The 22,775-nt window shown below is 37.9% G+C and overlaps 1 protein-coding gene across 1 annotated transcript in view; it reads right to left on the bottom strand.

Annotated features, from left to right (window-relative positions):
* TRHDE (thyrotropin releasing hormone degrading enzyme) overlaps positions 1 to 22,775 on the bottom strand; it is a 201,032-nt gene that overhangs the window by 31,798 nt on the left and 146,459 nt on the right. Inside the window, exons 10-12 of the mRNA XM_027889092.1 lie at positions 14,521 to 14,609; positions 5,586 to 5,719; positions 5,437 to 5,492 (exon numbers count right to left, since the gene is read on the bottom strand). Coding sequence (XP_027744893.1) covers positions 5,437 to 5,492; positions 5,586 to 5,719; positions 14,521 to 14,609 — 279 coding nt within the window. The remainder of the gene's footprint in view (positions 1 to 5,436; positions 5,493 to 5,585; positions 5,720 to 14,520; positions 14,610 to 22,775) is intronic.

Genomic DNA, 22,775 nt, shown 5'->3' with positions numbered 1-22,775 from the left:
TTGACCAAGGTAGCAGGAAGGTCTTTTTGCTCTCCATACTAATCCTGTCAGACCCTCAGAAGGAAAAGTAATAGGGTTCTGGGATGAGGGTAAGGAATCAAGGAGTCAAAAAAGCTGCATGTTTTTAAGAGGACAGGTGAGGGAGGTAAAGAAAGGGCTGACCAGGCAGCTGTGGGGAAGTAAAAGGGGTCTGCAGATGAGACAAAGACACAATGGGTGTCTGCCTGGTATGAGAGCATATGGCCCCACGGAATGGCTCAGGTTGTGAGGCTGTACAAAGACTTCCCCCTGCCCCAGCAACACAGAGATTCCTGAAGTCATATTTGCACTTCTTAGCTCTGTTTCCAATACTTAAAGTTGCTAAGAAGCCTTCGGCAAGCTCCACTCATGACACTCCTCTTCTTGTTTAACCTGAAACTCAAGTTAAGTGCTCTCTTGAAGCATAATTCAGACCTGTTTTAATTAATGTTTCCAAAACAAATTTCACAAACTGTTCCCTACCTCTGTCGTTACACAGCAGTCTCTGGCACTGCAGCATGGATAGATCCATACCGAGCTGACTTCAGAGACCAGCTTGAACTCTAACAGTGAGTTAACAACCATTAGCTATATGTAATTCTTTCACTCCCTTGAAACCGGAGTCAAGTTTTCCTGACAGTTTATTCTGGGTTTGGCCAAGAATGGAGTTAATGTAGTTTACTGAATAAAGTAATTACCGCTATAATACCTCAGAAGTAATAGAAATAATTGAAGCATAGGCAAATGTTGCAGGGACATGACAAGACCAAGACCTATCCATGCACTAAACACTCTGCAGTCAGATCTACAGGGCTGGTTTTTAGTATGTGCTGAAGAGTCTTCTCCAACTTCTTCCCTGGCTCTCAGAAAGTATTTTTATTTTCCAGGATGCTCTCACAGCACCAGCACTTCCCTGGAATTGAGAGAATATTTATGTCAAAGGAAACCCAACCACTTCCATAGGAAGCCACACCTAAATCAATTGCTAGTGAACCATCACCAAAATTTGCCTGACAGTGAACGGGAGTTACTGTCACATTTGCTGAAATAATTTAGATGAGGCCTCATTTATTAAAATAGTAAATCTATACCACTATTAATCAAGCATGATACAAATTATTGATCTAATACTCAGTCCCTTAGTGGTACTCAGAGGCACTAATTAAAGGACCTTCATAACCTATCTGTTGTTTGTCTCTGTGTTGAACTATCAGAAAATGTAATCATGAGTAAAGATGATTAAACTCCAATTTACTCATTTAAATGGACCCTACATAATTGTTTATGAATAACCCAGCAAAACAAGGTCACCAACCCTGAATGTGGCTATTTAAATATTGAAACATTTTGAAGTACATTAATTAGGTTAGATGAGAACTTCTACCTTTGTCACCTACTTATTATCCAGCCCCAGCAATTAAATGCCTTGACTTCTCCTGACATTACACAGAATAGGACTTAAAGTAATACGAACAAGTGTGATATGGAACCAATTAGCTCACATATGTTGAAAGACTTCAAATGATACAATAAATGAAATCTTAATCTCTAAGGAAGGAAAATAACAATGAAGATCACTTCAACTCCATAGTATAGCTTTGTTATGCACGTAATTTGACCAGAAGTTTCAATAAAGCATTCCTCTACTTTAGTGGTAATAATTCTGGCTTTTATATGGACATGTATGAAATACAGGTTTAGTTACAAAGTAACTCTCAGTTTCCAGAAATAAGATCAGCTAATCATTAGGTGGGGTGGTGCTGCCTCAGGTAGTTGAATGGATAAAACGTTTTTGCCTTCATGTCAAGACTCCACATCCAGGAATTAACTTAAGGAACAGGGAGAAGGTTGGCTTTGTTTCCTCCCCTTTTTTTCTTTTTCTTTTTTTTTTTTTTAAGAAACGTAAAATAAGGGGTCCTGAAGATGTGGTTTTCCAGATCCAAAAGACTATACTTGATTAACTAAGACTTACTTTCTAAATTAATTTGTTTTTACAAGTTGGTGAGAAAGTGATATGGAGTCAGCATTAGCTTACATCAGTATTTTACTTCTGGAATCAACCTTGGAGTCAAATGCACCAGCTGTTAAAGATAAATTTGTGTCAAGGGGGATAATTTAGATTTATATATTGAAAAGTAGGTTGGCACTGCCTTTTCCCTTGCCCTCAGACTTTGGTCTTCTAGAGTCAGCAGAACTCACAGGTTGGAAAGAAGCAAGGCAAAAAGAATTGATTAACAGTAGGAAAACAATCATCATAACTCATCATATATCTATTCACACCAGGATCCTGGTTTTGGTCTGGTGCATGAAATTCTGATAGAAACATTTATGAAGGCCATCTACAACATGACATGAACTAAGTGACATGGAAACCACTTGGTTCACAGATAATTTTGAAGGTATATTTTTGTTGTTCATTTCTGACACAGCTCCCTATATTTGTCAAGTCTACAGTGGTAAGTTACACCTAAAGAGACTATAGCTCACTCTCCCTCTAATCTGTGCAAGGAAATTGACAGCATTCCAACACAGTCATCCATCCTTGCAGTGTAAGAACAATTATTTAACGCCATCGCTTCATGCTTTCTCATTCGGTGCTTCAAGAATGGAAACAACAATAACTATTTTAGGTGACAGTAAAATAGATATTCACAGTTACATCTGGTCAAACACTGATTAACATTAAATACAAACCAGACCTATTTCTTTCACATAATATTGGATTAAGTCAACCAGTTTAATGAGGGAAATATTTTATGAAGATTTAGAGCCCATCAAGGAAGAACCGGGAGTGACACAACACTCCTGACATTAAGTGAGTGATTTATCTTATCCTATGTGGTTAAGTATTTTTGAGAGGTCAGGTGCATGTTTCTCTCCATTAACTGTCAGTGCACTACAAGGTGAGAATGTCAGACTAACAGGTCTACCTTTTGGAATGTTTAAAGTAAAGTGGGAGGCATCCTACCTCACATACTCACTAACTGATTACTTCTACTAAGGAAGTTTAGTAGAAGTTTAGTATATGAGCAATTTTTTCATATTTCTTGAGATATAAATATTATTAAATTTTATTAAAAAGACCAGGAGTTGCTTCACAAAAAAAATCAATTAGCAGTAAAACTACATACAAATAATCATATTAGGACCTACCATATTAGTATAATGGAAAAATTGAGTTAAATCCTTTCGGTATTATTTGTATCAAGCTCAACAACACATTAGAGAGTACTGTAGAAGTTTCTAAGGAATACAGTCTTTTCAGAACAATAAAAAGAAGTTTATATTAGAAATTATTTTTTAAAAAATCAGTGTGAATTTAAGTAGTTATGTTTTAATTTTGGAAATATTCTATCACTGAAAATAATAGCTAGGGATTAAAGTATGTATTCCACAGTTCTCTCTCTCAAAATACGTATGTTTATAGTTGTAGACAAGAAGATAACACATCATTGCAACTAGGAACCAAAACTGAGGCCTGAATTACTGTTAAAAACAGCCAGTCTTCTCAGAAGTCAAGTCTGAACTACCAGTTACTACTTCTATGCCTGGTCAATAAGGTTACTCACCTTTTCTCATGTCACGGTCAAAGACAAGTGTATGCAATTAATTTCCCCATCATGTAATGTCATATGGGCAGGGAGAAATGCACATTGTGCAAAGCAGACAAACCTGAATCAGCACTGCATCTACAAGACAGGTAATATCCAAACCACGGTACTGTTCCAAAAGAAAGTGAGGCAACTTTCTGCACTGTTCCTTGCGGCCAATGAAAGGAAAGTTAAGGTGCTTTTAGGCTAACAGTGGCTTTCTAACCACTGACTTTTTGAGAACATTGAAAGAGTCTGTGTGATTCTGACAGCCCTCAGAGCTTGTTTTAGGATCACTGCTGTGTCACATTGGGGCACCAGACAGTGGAGGGGCAGCTGCACCACACTGCAGCACCACGGTGCAATTCCCTATTGCTTGTCCCAGTAAGAACTCTTCCACCTGCTTTCTTACTCCCAGAAGTTCAGATGCTTTGCCATCAAGGCCTACCCCCACCACACTGCTAACAGCCTCTGAATGCCTCCCTAGTCCTACTCATTATAAAAAAACAGAGCAAGGATTAGGCCTTCTCCTGGTCTGCCTTTGTCTGGGAGAAGGGAAATGAAACAAACAAACAAACAAACAAAAAACCACCAAGCTCTTCTTAAAAAGTTACTTTATCGTCAATTGTCCAATCAGACCAACTTCAGCATCACTATAACTGTTTTTTTTTTTTTTTTTTTTTTTAAATAGGAAAGAAGAAAGGGGAATAACATATAAAAAAATAAACAAAAAGTATACCCTAGATGGCAAGTTTAGTGGGTCCACGTATCTTATTGCTGCTCTAGAAGTACAGAGCATAAATTCTGTTTGCAAAAATACAGATCTTTCCTCCATCCAGCCTGGCTTGTAAGGCACATTATGCAAGGTAGCACTACTGACAGGGCTCTGGAAACAGGAATCTAGCTACATATCCCTGTTTCCTCATAAGTGATATCCATGTATGCACATGTGTATTTATGTAAATTTTGAGCTCCACTACTTTTTTCCATGGTGCATGATTACAAAAGCAGCAATAGTCTGCTGCAGCTCCTTGTTATAAAAGGAATTAAAATTGTAAATTATGCAATTAAAAAACATTACTGGTGCAATGTTCCCAGGTGCCTCAAGAATAAAAAAGTTCCGAATGTTCCACAACTTTCCTCTCATTTTACACTTTCACTACCAACGAATTAGATGTTCAGATTTCAAAATGGGACAATTTCATTGCCTCAGTTTGTAAAGAATGCACTAGCTAACCAGCACTCTGATCATAGCAAAATTCAAAAGGTTGTATAAATGCTGTATACATTCCAGAAATGCTCAATGAAACTGCTTTTCCATTCTGTGTGAAAAGCATCACACAGAAAAAAAGTCTGTTCTAGCAGATTAGAAGAAAAGAAAGATATTGGGCAAATGATATAACAGTGCAAGTCAGGGCAAAAAAAAATTACTGAAGCTTAAAGGTGCCTTCCACCACAAGGGTCAGTTATAAAAAAATAGGAGAGGCAGGGCAGTATGGAGAAACAGAAGGAAAAACCTTCATTCATTAGAGAAAGAGGAAGGAGATTATTTACCTTCAAAGTGTTAAATTGAACTTGCTGCAAAACTGATCCAATATCTTCAGACTCGGAAATACCCTACGGCAATTATTGATCAAGAGGAGTGAATGTGCCACAGACCAGGTTTATGTGCCAAAAAAAAAACGGGGGGGGGGGGAAGGAGGTACAAAAGAACTTTAGTGTGCTTAAGACATATTTAAGTTTGAAGCACACTCAACTGCTGAGTTAACGGTTGCATGAGTTATTGCAGCAATGAGTATGAGGATAGATGATCTTCAGGAAAACGTACCTGGCTAGATTGAATGCATCATCGATCAAGCCTGCTCGATTACTGACAGAGATAACCTGTGAGGGTCAAGCACAAAAATTGAACCATTTAGGGTGATGGAACAGTGAAGGTTCACCTATGAAAGCAGATTCTAGGGATGAGGAGCTTACCTCATGGTTCCTTGTTAGCTGGTTAATTAGCAGCCTCCAATTCCTAATATCATAATTAACTCTAAAGTAGCCAGTCTGGTTGATGTTCCCCAGCAACCAACTTGCCTCTTCAAAAGCAGGAATTCTGTGGTGTTCTAGAAACAAAGAACAAGAAGGGAAGGAGATTTGGTTTTAAATTTAAAAATTATAAAGCCATATCAGTTAAATTTTTTCTTTCTTTAAGTATACATGAAGGCAGTAAAATTAAGGGAAAGACTAACAAAAACATTGTGCTTGATTAATAATACCCTTCATTATCTGTTCTGATGTAGAGAGATGCCAGCTGACATTCCCATGGGGACCTTTTACCCACATAGAACTCCAAGGATGCTTTTTTTCCCCCTGGAAAATATTACTTACATGAGAAGTACACATCTTAAGTCTGGTACCCTGATTCTGGTGATGCTAAAATAGCTTTCTACAACTATAACTCAAATAATTCAATGGATGTGTTATAGAGAGAAGACTAAAACTGTGTTTAAAAAAACAAATTCCTAACTGTTTCTGCATGTATTTGATGAAGCTTTTACACCAGACTCTAAATTAAAGTATTTCCAGTTGTACAGCACCTAGCTACTAACTACTGAGAGGCTCCTCTTTAGAGCTAGAACTAGAACCTTATATCAACTAACCTGTTCTTCATATTTCTCCTCATTTTAATTAATCACTTTGGGGCAGAAAGTCGAAATTTATTACAGTATTTGTAGAGTCAAGCACTCCACAACTATTTGCAGGACTAGGGATTTCAACAACAAAAGCACACAGAACTCACAACACACACTTATGTTTCACTATGGAAAGAATTATCATGATTCCTCAGGCTTCAGTGTTTCGTTAAGAAGTCTTCAATCTAGTAAATTATTCTGACAAAACTAATCATGAACCAGAACTCACTAAAAATTCTGAAACTTTTTTTTTACTATAATAAAATTAGTTTGTACACTGTTGAAGGAACAGTTTTCACATGCATTTTTAAAAATAAAAATACATAAAATTTGTTATAAATGTAATTCCATCAGAGAATTGTTTAATGTGCTTGAATTCCCTGAAGGTAACGATCAGGAACAAAGTCAACAATATGGACTTTACAATTCACACATGCTATCTAGTACACAAATTTACTAAAGAAACTGATTTGTTTCAGTCTTTCTTATAAAAAAAAAGTAATTTCTGTGTAAATAGTAGATGATTAGGACTACAAATAAAGGTTATGCTTCTCCCTCAACTAAGCAAACCCACAAATAACTATTATTTTAAGGTGCAATAAATACAAAGATCAGCAAGACCTCAATCTTAAAGACACATAATTATATGTGGAAATTCATGGAACTGCATCATGCACACAAATTTAGACAAAAAGCTGCAGTATTAGAAAATAAAGTCCTCATCTCTCCTAGGTAAAATCATTAAAATCATTAAAATATCTTAAAAATACACTTCTTAGAAATATTAAACCTAGAAAAACTCAGTTGTTTCCTATTCAATTCAACTGTTATTGCCCCTTTAGGGTTTGTCTAACAGACTCGCATTAGCTCAATTTAATTACTCTATAGAAACAAATGAGAAAAAAAAATACAGACCCCTGCGTTTAATTAAAATAATCTGTGATAAAGCACCAAGTGGACACATTCTTTAGGAGGCAAGATATCCTGCAGAAATCGGACTGAGAAAATCAGAACAAAGTCCTACAACTCTGTGGACTTCCCAAGCGTTCATACTGTCAAAGCACCTAAGCTGCTTTTGCCACACAGTCTGATTTGGAAAAAGGTTGTAACACTGTGTGTCCATTCTTCCACAGATAAACACTGGGCTGTACAGCTGAGTCCTTAGCAAACTCTCTTAGACTTCTATACTGAAGTTGCTCCTCTGTTTAAATACTTTTTTCACTAGACCCAACGTCAGAACCACCCCACTGCACCATGCTACTTAGATAAGACTTGAATCCTGTTTCCCGTGTTACCTTATAAAAACATTACTGTAGAGATATTGCATAAGATTGTAACAATTTACACCATAGCAATAAAGGCACTTTCTTAGAATTGATTTGGATCAAATATCCCCTGTAAAAAAATGGAGAGAAGAAATTTGAATCCAGATCTACCTCATTCTATTTATTTTTCCCAGTGTGGTGGTTTTGAATACAGACTGTCACCCCTAAATATCAGCTATATTCTTTATCAACATAGTGGGTTTCTTAATAGAAACAGAAAAAAATACACACTCCTGTATCTAGGAGACACTGCTGGGGGAAAGGAGGATTTAAAGAGTTTCTCTGGGTTTTTAGGGGTATATTGCCATGGTAGGGTCAGGAGCAGGCTGCTCACACTGGGCAGAAAATCCTATCACCTTAATGCAGTACAGCCTTCTGCCCATGTTCTTCAGTTGCAAACTAACCTCTAAATACCACCATTCCTGAAAGCAGCTACTTGTAACTGCTTAATATGCACACCTCTATGATACTACCTAAAAGCATACCAAATGGGCTATGAGCTCTTCTTAAGCTTTATCTGGGTAAATAATTTCATTACATGGAAATTTTCAAAATCAGATGTAACAAAAAAAATACATACCCTTTTTCTTATTTCAGTACTTGCATTAAATTTTCACCTATGAAGTGAGGAAATCACTTATGCTTTAATAGAGTATCGAATGATACTTGCTAGTCAAGTATGACAAGTTCTAAATAACCTATTTCATAAGTAACAGCTGTGCAACATCCCCAACACACACTGCATTAAAGGAGAATATCTTTCTGAAGCTCGAAGGCATTATTGCTGTTTTGGTCAGTTTAAATACAACCATAATCATTTTTCGGTAAGACTGCTCACATATTGAGTTTCTCCTGAAATATGGAACAGGAATCTTTCACGCCTTCCCAGCTCATATAAAAAGGTGATTATTTCAAGGAGCAGTCTGATACATGTGTTTCACATAGTTCTATATTATTTAGTAGAATTTGATATTTGTGTCTGTCAATTCTCACGCTTTCCTATAAAAGAAATTCTTTGTTTTGGTGATTACAGCACTAAAAATGTCTATACACCTCGGGTAATGTCTCCACTTATCAAAAATACATTTATTAGTCTCCTTTTAAAAGTATTACAGTAAGGGAAAAGGTAGTAATTCAGTGTTAAACCATGTATTAGACCACTCATGACTTTCAAAACAACAACAAAGATTTAATTTGGAATGAAATCTGTCTTTGATGATTTTAGCTCACCTCTTAAAATTCAATCTAAAATATATATCCAGTTGTATTTGAGATTAAAGGGAATTTATTTTTTTAATTTTCTTTTATCAGAAAGTGCTTTTCCAAGGTTGTGTTTTCTCTGGATGCCTCAGAAAACAACACTGCTCTGAAACATCCAGTTTTGCCACATACATACATGAAACATTTACAAGGAAATGGTTAAATTTTACGACATTTGTTTTGAATTAAGAAAATCAGTTAGAGTCTTATTCCCAGTTTCTTTGCTCTCAAAGTGTGAGACAGTCCTCCAGCTAGTGCTACCTGCATGTGGTTTGAAGCTCTGTGCTCTCCCAGCACAGAGTAACTCTCCTGAGCAACTTCAACTCCATCAAAACCAGTGATGGAAGTCTGCTCCTCCACATGGCAACCCGAGCACCATGTGAGACAGGTATGGGAGAAGGGCACCCCCCTGCAAGACTATGATAATGCTGCCAAGAGCATGGGCTAAACACAGATCCACTACCATTTCAAATGCTCAGACTCAGTTTTTATTTTAAGTCTTCATTTTATACAACCCCTAGCATACTAAAAAATTGGTTTATGCTGGGAGAACTGACTCCATTTTGCTGCAAAAATAACTGCAAAAGTGTAGCAACATTCTATGTCAAAAACAGAAAGTGAATTTTTTTTGGCAAATAAAAATGTTCCATGGGGAAATTCATCACAATCACAATATTTTGTGAAAAGATACTGACTTTAATTAAATTCTACAAATCTTTTTGCAAGAACTTTTCATATAGGGAGAAGGAAATCAGAAAAACCAAGTTCTATCTCATTTGCCATGTAGCCATAGCTCTATGCTGAAAGAAAATGTTTTGGTACAGGGAGTAACACAATAAATGAAGGACATCAGGAAATATGATCAGTATGATAAAGTTCTATCTCACATAATCTTCCCTTAGATTGCCCTTCCATCCATTAACATTCCTGTATGATGGAATTGCTAATGTCTAAGGTGATACACAATGTAAGCAGTAGTCTTCTGTTCTGATCTTTGCTCAGCTGTTGGGATAAGGGGAGTGGTTCTGACTCACTCTGACAATATTATATCAGGATAATGGGTCTTGTATTCCTGGTCCTCACTGTGGCTGGCTAAAGCTCAAAGCAGGCCTATATATTTATTTTACTTCACAGTGCTTCTCTTCCTCCTGCTTTTGAAAGACACAAGAGTAGAGTCTGGAAGCAACACAGGTAAAGCTCAGCAGCTGAGTCTCAAAAAGGAAGAAAAAAGGGTATTTTTCTAAAGCTACAAGTAATGCTCTGTTCCCCCGTGGGCAGCCAGCAAACCCCAACTCAGAAGCATCTGTCTCCTACAAAACACTTCACAGAGGAGAATCAGACGGTCAAGTCACTTACAGTTAAAGCAGAGATCTATCTAGTAGGAAGTGGCATAGTAAATTGGGACTTATTGTTGGAAGTTAATTTCCCTGTTGAACTTCCTTTCTCCCATCTCTTGGCAATCCTGAGGAGATATTAAGAGCAGTCTGAATGGTAGTCATTTTATCAGAGGCAGAGAGGTCCATCAGATGAATATTTCCCTGGCACATAACAAATCAGTCAACAAAGGAGGCAGGAAAGGATAGACTGTAAAGCTGTGTCAGTCAGTTCAGCAACACTTGGCTGAGTTGCATGGAAATGTTTCCTACTTGGAGACTGAGCACCAGAACAATGATGCCCAGGGAATAGCAAGTCTGCTTTTATCAAAAGCCCTGATCACTTGTTGAAAATGGACGCTACCTAAACCTTCTCTCTTGAGGTCATGGTCAGTTCTTCTGCATTTGCAGAAACATGACAGGTGAGCCTGTGCTTCCACACTTAGTATGCCTTCAGCAGAAATTGCCAACAGCTGTCCACAAACCCCACTAAGAAGTCATCTCGTGGGGATGTAATGGGTTCAAAGCCAGTCCTTGACTTTTTACCCACTACTTTTGGGCTGATCCCAAAATGCTGTGGATACATGATTATAGATTATTACAGCAACCACAAAAGAGGCAAATTATCTAGAACAAACAGAAACAATCCCTGGAATTACAACAAAGCAGAAGTTTGTAACACCAATGATTTCCACAGTGGCAGTGAAATTTATCATTCAGTAGACCTGCAAGACTGAGGCACAATGAGCATTACAGCCACCTTAGTGTGATATCTCTGACCTCAGGAAAGTTAATCATGAGATGCCTCTTCTGTGACTAGTTTACACTCACTTGAAGCAGAACAGCCTCTTCCATGGCTACAGGGAATGAACAGGGAAAAGGTGGTGGTGACCTATCTGTGCAGCACTCTGAGAGCAAATGAGACAGGTCTATTTCATACACCAGACAAACTTTGTCAGTAAAAGGGTCATCATCTGGTGGCTGGTATATGAACTGATGAGTACAAATATTGTTACAAAAATGCCACGGATCACTGGGTAAGGAGAAGAGAGACTGGCAGAAGCATTTGGAAAATGAAAAGCTTCCAAAACTATAACTACATACCTTCCACAAACAGGTGGGAAGAGATATATTAAATATAAACATCTTGGAGACTATAAACTTTGTCAGACAAGTTGCCAAGGTCTGGCATTGTCTTCCCTATAGGCTTTGCTGCAAAGGGCAATGAATTACATCCCAAAAAAGACACTGCATAGCTGTAATTTCCAGAGCGTGCCTTTACTTTGGTGTTGTGAAGAGTGGACAGAATTAGCATGGCTGCCAGCAGCTGGGATGATCTGCAGTTATCTGAACTAATCCTGCTCAGCATATTGAACGATCAGTGACCTGCATGCTCACTATCTCTGGTATAGAGCCAGACACTGACAGGATGAGTAGAGAGCAGCAACTCAATCATTCTACTTTCATGTGGCTCTCACAAAACTGGACAGTAACCTCTTATCCCTTGTTCATGCAAATGCTGACTGGCATCCTACAATACCTTGATGAGGTCACAGACACAAAAAGGATGCAAAAAATCAGCAGTTCTCTCTCTTGCCTTTCTGGATGTACATGAAGGAAAAGACTCTTCCATCAGCAAATAACCATCCCAGGTGAACTCTAGTGCAAAGCAGGGGGTTTACTCCCCTGGGATATTGTTATTTGAAATACCAGAAAAAAAAAAGGAATATTTCTTGATGGCAATATATGTAACTATTTCAAACTATTTCTCTCAGATAACCTAGAGAAAAGCTTAATGTTGTTGAAAAATTTAAGTGATATGCCAAGATATCATAATGGTAGTCATTAATTTGAACCCTCTTCACTATTGGCAGCAGAAATGAGGTCTGTGATCACTAATACATGGCAAACAAAAGAGGGCTGTTCATTACCTCCTATCCACTCTTCAGGTTACACTGGAAGCTTTTCCAGCATAACAGTTTGGCCTACTCTTTCCTAAAAGAGCATGGAAACCATCCTCATGAACAGCATTTATTCCAAACTTGATTTGAGTATCTGCATTCAATTATACTCACTTGAAGAACAATATGACTACTCCCAATCTTCCAAATATCCTTTGGAGTAGCTTTTTCACCTCCAACTTGCAGAGTTGTTCCTAGACTACTCACTGGGACAACACAGAAACTCTGTACAACAGAATGTCTTCAGGATTCTTCTGGTTCACAAGAATCAATTCTGGGAACTGTCATTTGGAGTCTCAGAATCCCTCCCACATCCCCACAAAACAAACATACCAGCTGCAGAAAAACTCCAGGAGTAACACAAAATTATCTATACCAGCCTCAATACAAAAGAACATGTACAATGAATCATACATTGAGTACATTCAGGGATGTTCTTACTGACTTTTTTATGTTGAGGAATTCTCCACCTGAGTTAGATAACAATAAGTAGAAGCGAGAGGACATGCTTGATGTAGTCATAAGTTTACAGTCTCATTTTCAATGAGGCACAGTAAGTGAATGAGTGAGTGAAAGTAATGAGGATGAACAAGGATAATAGCAATAGATCACAGTGCCATTGATTTGCTATACAGACAGATGACTCGGAAAGGTTCCTCTTTAATTTCTATAAAGTAGCCACCCCAAAATAATTGCTTACACTAGCCATCATTAATTTGTTGATTTCTTGAAGGCATTCCGATAGGAACAGTAGATCTTAAATGAGTGGGTAGCAGTTTTATGGACTTGTTCCTCCACAGCACTCTGCAACTAAAAGACAGTGAGGAACCATCTGTGTAGATAACAGTGATATAATGAACTTTGAAGGTAGGAGTGAAGGGAAGGAGGCATGCACGTGCAACCTAATGAGATGAGATGAAGTGATCAAGTCTCTCTGAAGTCTGTGGGAACCTTTCTAATAACTTCACTGAGAGTTCAGTCAAGCCCTAAAGGACAAAAGTAGAGCAGGTCATTAAGGCAGACTGTGAAAGTACTATCAGGTTTTGAAGTATTTCAGAAGTGTTCATATTAAAAAATATGGCCAATGTAGTGAGTTTCTGAGAAGTGAGGCAGCATCTGTATGCTCTTTACTAGAGTATGTTTCCCAGGTATGAAAAGTGCCCTGGCCACAGGCACATTTCTAGATCATTGTATCATGGGAGCAGTATAAAACATGCTGCTTTCTCATAGGCTGCAAATGATCAGGATCAAGAAACACATACCTTATACCACTAGAAATCTGGAGTACTCAGATTTCTACTTAGCACACACCATTCATTTCCATTCCTGCTGACTACTGAGCTCTATGTTGTAATGTATTACAGTAACTTATAAAAGAGGAAAAGAAGTCTCACACAGGTTTGACACTCTCCTCTCTCCCAATAAATTTCTATCAGAGGGAAACCTCTATACCCTTCTAATTTTACAAGAAGGGATCAGTTCTCCCTGTACAGCCCATGTGTCAAGGGAATGCACGGATCCTTCTTTTCCCTTCCATATAATCATTCTATTCAAGTCCCCATATGTCTTCCCTCACTCTCTTCTATTCCAGTCCAAAATTGCCAGACAATGTAGCATGAAGTGCTAAGGAAACAAATATTTCACGACATTGATATGGTGGATTCCTTTTTTTTTAGGTGATAAAAAACCACTGGTATCTAGTACTCACTTTCCTCAAGACAATAACTATTACTGTTATGATCATGTAGGAACTGAGGAGGAAAAAAATAAGTAATAAGCAGAATAATGCACTTTTGAGGTCCAGCATATGGTTATCTAATAGAGAGAACAAATACTTTTGATAGATCAATAAGGAAACTTTTAGCAACAGCAAACATTTCTTAGCCCTGGTTTAGACCACGGATCAGAGTTTAAAATGATAGAATTCTAAATTTACTAAATCATACTCATCAGATGTTTTGCTATAAAATAATACATTTAACTTTCACCAATCAATAAATGAATTGCATTCATCAATGATTTGATATGTGTTGCCAAATATAAAATACTTAGCATTTAGGTACATATTTCTATGTAAAAGCTTTACATCATACTGTCTAAATTCTGCAATAATTATAAATCTAGCTTGTTGCTCATCTTTCATTCCTCCTCCCTCCCTTCCCAGCTCTCCTTTTTTATTGTAATTTATTTTAAGTAGTTAAACCTGGGTGCAGAGCAACTAAACAATTATCTAGGATCAATTCCACAGAAACAGTTGAGGAAAACACAAGTATGCTTTATGAGATTCCACTGGGAGGAAAGTTTATTTTTACCTGATTTGTTAGACACCCATATAATTGCCTCTGATGAGATGTGGCTCGTATTTCCTACTGCAATTGTTAATGGAATCTGCCACAAGTAGCTGCAAGACAAAGGAGGGGGAATCTAAGAACAAAAATACTGAACTGATTCTTCTCACAGCAATCAGGGATCATGTCAAAGAAATCAAAACACAATTTCAGTAGCACTGTAAAGATCTGTGGATTCTACGAAGTTACTCTGATTTTGAAATGCATTTGCTATTAGCAATAAAACAATGAAAAAGTCATTCTTTAAAAAAAAAAACTAAATTATATTTTACATTTTTCACACACTATCATTTTATGAGGACTTTTTAGCAAGGCTTTTCCTAATTTTGCAAAATGATTCAGAAAAGAGGAAATAATGATTTCTCATATAAAGAACAACACTTTTTTATATTTACTGAAAAAAAGAGTACCAGTTTAGAAATAACATACTCTTCTAGTAACTTCTGAAAAAGCTACAATGGGCTTTCATTGCTGTTGGTTTATAAAAACAAAATGAATGGGATGGATCTCCACTTCTTTGCACCATTTATTATCACCTATGCATATGCAAACTGGACAAAACTTGCTGCATGTGGTTTGGTGATATACTAATGCAATCGGACTCCAACTTCCTTACAGGGTATTAAAAATTGTTTCTCATTTGGAGAAGACATTTTAATTTACCTAAAACTTTTATATAACATCTTTATCGTAATAAGCAGAAATTGACTGTATGAAGTCAATTTTGGGGGGAAAAGACAGAAAGGATGAATTCCTGCATGTCTTCATCACCTCTATTCCTGAACTCTCAAAAGTACCATTTCACCGGTCAGTGTAAGACTGGACATTTCCCTGACAGGCCTGCCACATCATTTTGTAAACAAGTCAAGGGGAAGTGCTCAGTAATGATACAGGTGGTACCTTTGCTGGTCTTTGAGTAAGTGGTCTAGGGGGAGTATTTGTGCAGTTAAGCAAGGCAGCATGGCAAGAGAATGGCCCCAACTGTATACTACCACTTTGATACCAAGTATATAATTTTTGACTGACTGCATTAAAAAGGTGTGAGTGTGGGCCAGTTCTTGATGTCAACATCAGCTTCTCTCCTGCTAGTACACAGCATTGCAAAACTAGCCTATGGTACTAAAAAGAAAAATTGGTTTTGCTCCTTTCCATTTACCCAGAAGCCTGCTGCACTGAATTACAAAAATTACAAACACCATCCAGATGTTCCACAACTCCAGTCAACATAGGCTGGCAAGGGTGGCATTTGCTGGCCTGACTTGGAGTCTAGGGGAAAGAGAGACCCCTGCCCTGCCTTCACACTTTGCTCCTGGCTTCCTACATATTTGTAAAGAGTCTCCACCACACACAGGGATTTGTATTGCTTAGAACAGAATCACATGTTCTGGGAACCACTTCATCATACAGCAGTGATTCAGCAGAGGGAAAGATATTTGGGCAACCATACAGCTGTAAGAGCTATGAATGATAGTCGAAAGGAAACACAGCATTTATTGCCAAGTGGGAGAAGAAAAAAGGTTCCATGTGATTTTAGGTTCTCTGAGTGTATCACTGGGAAAACTATTAGATCTACTGCTGCACTGAAGATAAGCTCCACATGAGTACATGCTCTGGTAGACATTTTTTTGATAATTAAGCTGTGGCATTTGAAGGTGCTTATGGCTTTATCAGTCTGCCCACTCCTTGTGCTGGACATTGACACACTGCATAGCATGGTCAGCAAAAAAGAATGTCCACTGGTGCACTAGCTTCTTCAGTTCTCTATCTGGGGTCCTCACACAAAGTTACCCTCTTTGTAGGCTTAACCAATATTCTGGACTGTGAATTGGAGCAATGAGATCAAAGTGTGTTTTGTGTCCTGCGGTTTCTGCTTCAGCATCAGTAACTTCTGGGTTCAACAGGTGAGGGCACTCAGGGGATGCTGAGAAGTGATGCACCAAATTATATTCACTACTCTCTTAACTACTTTATACCTAACTAGACATTCACTGGTGTCTGTCCAAAAAAAAAAAACTCCTGGGAAATATATCACCTTTAAAAATGTACCCAGTTCTAAATACTTGGTTCTCCCAAATGAAAAAGGTGCTGGGAAATTGTGATTGAGAAAAATGAGGCAAAATTTGCATAAAGCTTGTACATTATTTGAAAGAACAGACTGGTATATGAAAGAAATTAAAAACTGCATTTGCATGGAATTTTTATTACCTTGCAACTCCTACTGAAAAAGCTAAACTGCAAAATAAAAGGTACTGAGAGCTGCCTATGTAGCTGATTTAAGCACATATATACGCATTTACAAATATTCATGTATGAATATACACATGGACACCTGTTATTTTGAGAAGGAATTTTACAGAAAGGTATTTTGCACATTGCAGTATCTATACAGAGAAGAATTTCATATTACTTGACATTATTTTGCCTTCAGTTAAGATAAATCCCATTGAAATAGGGACAGATCCTTTTCTGAAAGGTGATCCAGCTGTCACAAAAGCTACTCCTTCTCAGAAAATATGTGTGGATTTAGTTATGGAGATTAGTACTGGCAAATTTAACTTTTATGTCCCCAATATTAGAGACTTCCGGACGTTCTTGGTGCTCTCCAGAACTTCCAAATCTCACTCTCTTGGCTATTAGTCTCCCAGGTGAACCACAGGTTTCCTTTTCATAGGCATCTCCAGAAACACATTTTTCCTACGTTATTGCTGCTGTTCTCTCTGTTTATCTCCTTTCTCATTCCATTTCTCCTCATTCTCAGAGAAACTTCTGCTGCTGTTGCAGAAGAAGCTGTGGCTAACTTTTTCTACGTATGTGAGAGAGACGTATCTGGCTCATCTTTCAAGAAGACAGCTTCCACTCACTGTCTCTGAGTGATCTGTACAGCCTTTGTTCTCCAGGTGTGACTGGGAAGAGGCAAACTTTGTTTGCGCTTTTCTATCACAGTATTCTACTTTACAAAGAGGAAAAAGGGGACCCACTCGCCTGTTTTCCTCCTGCTTTGTCTGCGAGTAGTGCAGACCTATTATTTACATTTTGGGAGCACCACCAGTGTGCTCTCAGTATGTATTTGTCATTAAAAAATAAAAGGCAAGGTTCCTGGCATTTCAGATTTTGCACACCTCTTCAACTACTTTTTCACATTAATGAATGTTTTTGCTGAGATGTAAACCCATACATTTTCAAGATTCACATTCCCAGTACCCATAATGTGCCACGCTTCACATACACGTCAGCTGGCACTAGCAAAACCCCAACCATCATCTTCTGTGACTCAGTTTCTCTGGGATTAATTCAGTTGTGCAAGGTGATGTCAACTGAGCTGTCACAGGGTACTTGAGACATCTGCCATGGGCTGTTAGATAAGACAGAGCACCTAAGGATGCTCCCACCCTTGTAATGGCAGCACAAGACAAGGTAACCAGAATGGCACCAGTCATCTGTGCAAGCAACTAAATGAGCCTCTCTACGTTGACAACGAGAGCTTTCATAATTAAACCTGAGTTTCCCAAGGAAACTTTTCAAAACCAAGCTGCTTGTCAGAAAAAGGATTCCTCACAGATTTTCAAACACGGTATTTAAAACAGGCACTGTTACAACATTTTATAACTACTGTTTTAAATAAGAACTTTCAGTCTGCTGATTCAAAAATTGCAGGGAGAAGTTAAAATGACTGAAACTGAAATGTAAGATAGTGAAATTACAGAATTGAAATTAATGTTCTAAACTAATTTTCCCCCAATTTTTGTCCTGATTCAGTAGAGGGAAATGTTTTGATATGTCGAAAATTTCTGTGGGATGGGAATCCATTACTTGTTCATTGGTAACACTTACTAATCTTTGTAAAGTATTTTGAGATTATAACAATCTAAGACCTTACATTACTGAGAGATATGATTAAAGCTATTTAACACAGAGATAAAGTGAGGCATAAAAATAGTTCAAGAGTAGAAAGCATAAAACAAGAATCAGTGAGTAAAACTGACTGGTTAAGATACCTACCTCCTTTTTTTTCGCCACCAGAACTTAATAGCCAAAATGCCAACTCAGTCTCTTCAGTTAAAGACAACAGTCTGGTACATCCAGAGTGGGTGAATATGAGGAACAGGGAGCAAGAACTCCTTGGTGTTAGTTTCTGTTCTCAGCTCTCTCTAGATGAAAATGCTGAAATCTCATGTACACACACACATATATCTTAGGTGAGCAGCACTGAGTCTGAGGATGGGATGCTTTCCCTGTGTGGCCCTTGCAAACACTGGTGATTCCCTGAATAAGTTCAGATGCTGACAGGCATTTCTTACTAAGGGAATATCTTGCTGTGAGACACCTGCATGAACTCATGTTGTTCAGATTTCAGGGACAAAAGAACACAAAAGCAAAGTAATGAGAAAATCTGACCTTATGGAAAGCAAGTAAATCTTACAGAACAAAACTAAGATTTGAAGATTTGTATTTTTCCTTTGGTTGAATACCTGACTGATCTCCAGAGACATATACAAATAGTGGCTAGTAATAGATGCATTTAGCTGCATGACTGCAAAAGTTTCTGGTTAATAACCTTGATGCTTATTATACATTACAACGCACATGAAGTTGATAATATGAACAAAGTAAAGGATAGTGTGATGTTAGGACATTAAATAAGTATAAAAGGAAGAGAGTAGAGATCTCTCATTTCTTCATACCAAAACAGGTGCAATTTGTCAGCAAGGTTTGGAAGGCTGGGGCTACTACTTCATAGTAGATTGTATGGGGCTATTTTTTGGACTTGTGCTGGAAACAGTGTTGGTAACACAGGGATGTTTTAGCTATTGCTGAGCAGCACTTACACAGCATCAAGGCAGTTTCTGCCTCTCATCCCACCCTACCAGCAAGGAGTCTTGGGGTGCACAAGAAGTTGGGAGGGAGCACAGCTGGGAAAACTGACCCCAAATGACCCAAGAAATATTCCATACTGTATGATATCATGCTCAGTATGTAAAGCTGGGGGAAGAAGGAGGAAGTGGGGATGTTTGGAGTGACTGCATTCGTCTTCACAAGTAACTGTTATGCATGATGGAGCCTGACTTTCCTGGGGATGGCTGAATAACTGCCTACCCATGGAAAGTGGTGAGTAAATTCACTGTTTTGCTTTGCTTGTGCACACTGCTTTTGCTTTCTCTATTAAGCTGTCTTTATCGCAAGCCATGAGTTTTCTCACTTTTACTCTTCTTTACTCTTTACTTCCCCATCCCAATGGGGAAGTGAGCAAGTGGCTGCATGGGGCTTAGTTGCTGGCTGGGGTTGAACCACAATATAAGTCAAAAGAAAGCCTTTGTTTTCAGTGAATTTTGAATGTTAACATAGTGAAGGTTCAGAGGCAATTTATTATTAACAGAAATACTGAAAGTATATTCAACTAGCGTACAAAATCATGAGCTTTGTTGCAGTGATATCTGGAAGCATTTATTTGTAGGCTGACATAAGGTGGTCTTGGGAAACAAATGATAGCTGTTGAACAGTAGAATAGCTTTAGAGCTTCCTGCTACAGAAAAAGATTATACATGAAGCAGAACTCAGTAGGATATAATTTTGAAAGCCACACTTTCTAGAGAGATTGTGTTGGGAGAGATAACTTAAAAGCATCATAGAGATTTTCCCAGGTTATTATATAGTATAGTATCTCGTTCAGTAAGGAGTAATTCAGGTTCCGAGGAAGCTCATGTGAATATTACAGGAAATCACATACTTTTATTAAGTGTGATTCTACAGATTGTTAGTTCTGTTTAATGGATAAGAAGCTGACAATATATTCATATGGTGAATATCATTCTCACAAGACTGAAGAACACAAAGATTTCATTAGATTCAATACATGCCAGTAAAGCGACTGTAGGCTGTGCCCAGAGGCATAACACAACAGAAGATGATGTTATTCCCTCTCTCATAAGTATTATGCCTCCTACACTGAGATAGGGTGTCAAGGGATTCCTTGTACTCTGTCAGCATGGAAAGTGGCAGATAGGAAGGGGAGATTTCACTAACTTTGTAGCAAAGACAAATACAAGATGAAAAATTGATCAGGAAGAACAACATCAAGTAACTGAGGTCCACTAAACACAGCCTGAGGTATTCACTGGTCACATGCATATGCCCAGTGTGATCCTAATTCCTGCATTCAGAGTAAGAACAAGAAGTTTAGTACAAGCAATGAGAAACAGGTGAATAACACTGGTAAGGTAACTGATTAAGTTGGATTCCCTAAAAGGGGAACGAAAAAGCACACAACAGCAGACTTTTCCATCAGGTTACATATCACAGTTAGCCAACCTTAATTCCGAAAGGACAGTATGCAGTAACTGGAGAAGGCCTGCTGGTGTTTGACTCAGACAGGACTTTCACGAGTCCTGCAGATAGACAATTTCTGATTGCAGCACTGTATGCAGTGCAGAAATGAAACAGCAGGGCACAGTAAGTGTGACACACACCACATTAGTTGTAGGATCCATATCAAAGGTTTGCTGGACTTAAGCAAAATGAGGAAAGGAAATAGTGCTAACATCAGGATCCTGGGGCTACAAGGGTACTGCACTCGCCCAAGACTATCAGACTGGTCAACAATAAAAAGGTAAGTTAACAACAGAGAAGTTAACAACACTGACTACATGACCAACCAGAAAAAGATGGGAATAAAAAGGTTGTGGAAATGCTTACTCGAAGATCATTCTGCACTTTGCTAGGCAGAGGAGTTTCCTGCCCTTTTACAAAACTTCAGTGGACTTTGATGGGGTCTGTGTATTAAGGACAATGTTCCAGTAAAATCTTTAAGGAGCTGCATCTGGCTGCAATACAGACTGTAATTTTTTTCATCCAGGGATCCAGACATAATTAACTTAGTGTGCAATGTCATACACACACAGTACTGTGTAAGCAGATAACAAAATTCCAACTGAGGCACATGCTACTTAAAAATTAACAGTCTTCATGTTACCTTCAAATACTGTCAAAACCTAACTGAGCTTTTTGTATCAGTTCTGCCCCTCTTTTTCACTAATGCCTCACCTATGGAGGAATTAAATTTTTTAGTCAGATCAATCTACCAACCAAAACAACCCAATGGGGTCAGATCTTGATAGGTGCTGCCAGGCAGAGAATGGCTTCACCACCTGGTAGATCTGAATGGGCTCCACACCTGAGGCATCAGTTTTTAAAGAGTATTTCAAGTTTTTAATAGAAGTGAACTTAACAGATGTCTCGTGGATGAACAGAAATCAATTTACAGAGCAGTCTTGCCTCTTAACTACTTTGAGGTTTTCAAAGGCTCTGATTGGATGTGCATACAGCTAATACACATTTCAGAGGGAAGCAAAACTCTGGGTTTTGAGAGGCATTTGGAATAGTGAGCCTATTATATTTTGAATACAAATTATACTTAGCTGCACACATGGATGAAACTATGGATAATCTTTATAGTTTGGAGAAATATTTAAAATTGCATAAGAGTGACTAGGAAACATATTTTAGTCTTAAGAGTGAGTTCTGCCTCAATACCTCTGCTAATTTTATGCATTTGTCTATTATGTATGCTTTTATTTAGAAACCCATACTAAAAAAAGTGATCATATTGGTATACTCTAAATGAAGGGTTGATAGCTGCTTCTACAAACAACAGTGTCTAGGATGGATCATGGATCCCTTAGGGTTTTTTCTGTATAGGGATATAAATACAAAGATACAGAGGGAAAAGTATTTTCAGTGTCAGTATGGTGAAATATATTTTAGAGGCATGTATGAATATATTTTAGAGGCATGTATTTCAATACAATCATTGACACATAATTCATTTGCGGTCACAACAGTGATTAACATGGTTAACAGCAATGTATTAAAGATGCCAATTTTTTGGTTTTACGTTACTCTGATATAGTCCTTCTTTACAAGAATATTTGGAATCATTTTTGACAATAAGTAAATTCTAGAGCTGAAAAAATGACATTCTCCAAGAGTCTTATACCAACTATAATGCCTTTACCAATATAATGACAACACAAATTAATAAACATAAGGAAAGGATTCAGTGCTGTAACAGCAGTCCCAGAAGGAAAGAGCTCATGTGTGGCTCTGCACTGTGGGTCTGCCTCAAGATGACAGCCTGCATAGTCTGTTAGAAAACCGACCTAACTTTGGTCTGGCTGCCCTCTTAATGGTAGACACAAAGTAATTTAAATCAGTAAATTTAAATT

Source organism: Empidonax traillii, unplaced genomic scaffold (assembly GCF_003031625.1).
Source record: "Empidonax traillii isolate 1590-97213 ecotype Southwest subspecies unplaced genomic scaffold, ASM303162v1 scaffold252:size1141739, whole genome shotgun sequence".
Classification (NCBI taxonomy): Eukaryota; Metazoa; Chordata; class Aves; order Passeriformes; family Tyrannidae; genus Empidonax; species Empidonax traillii.
This window is presented reverse-complemented; position numbering and strand designations above follow the sequence as displayed.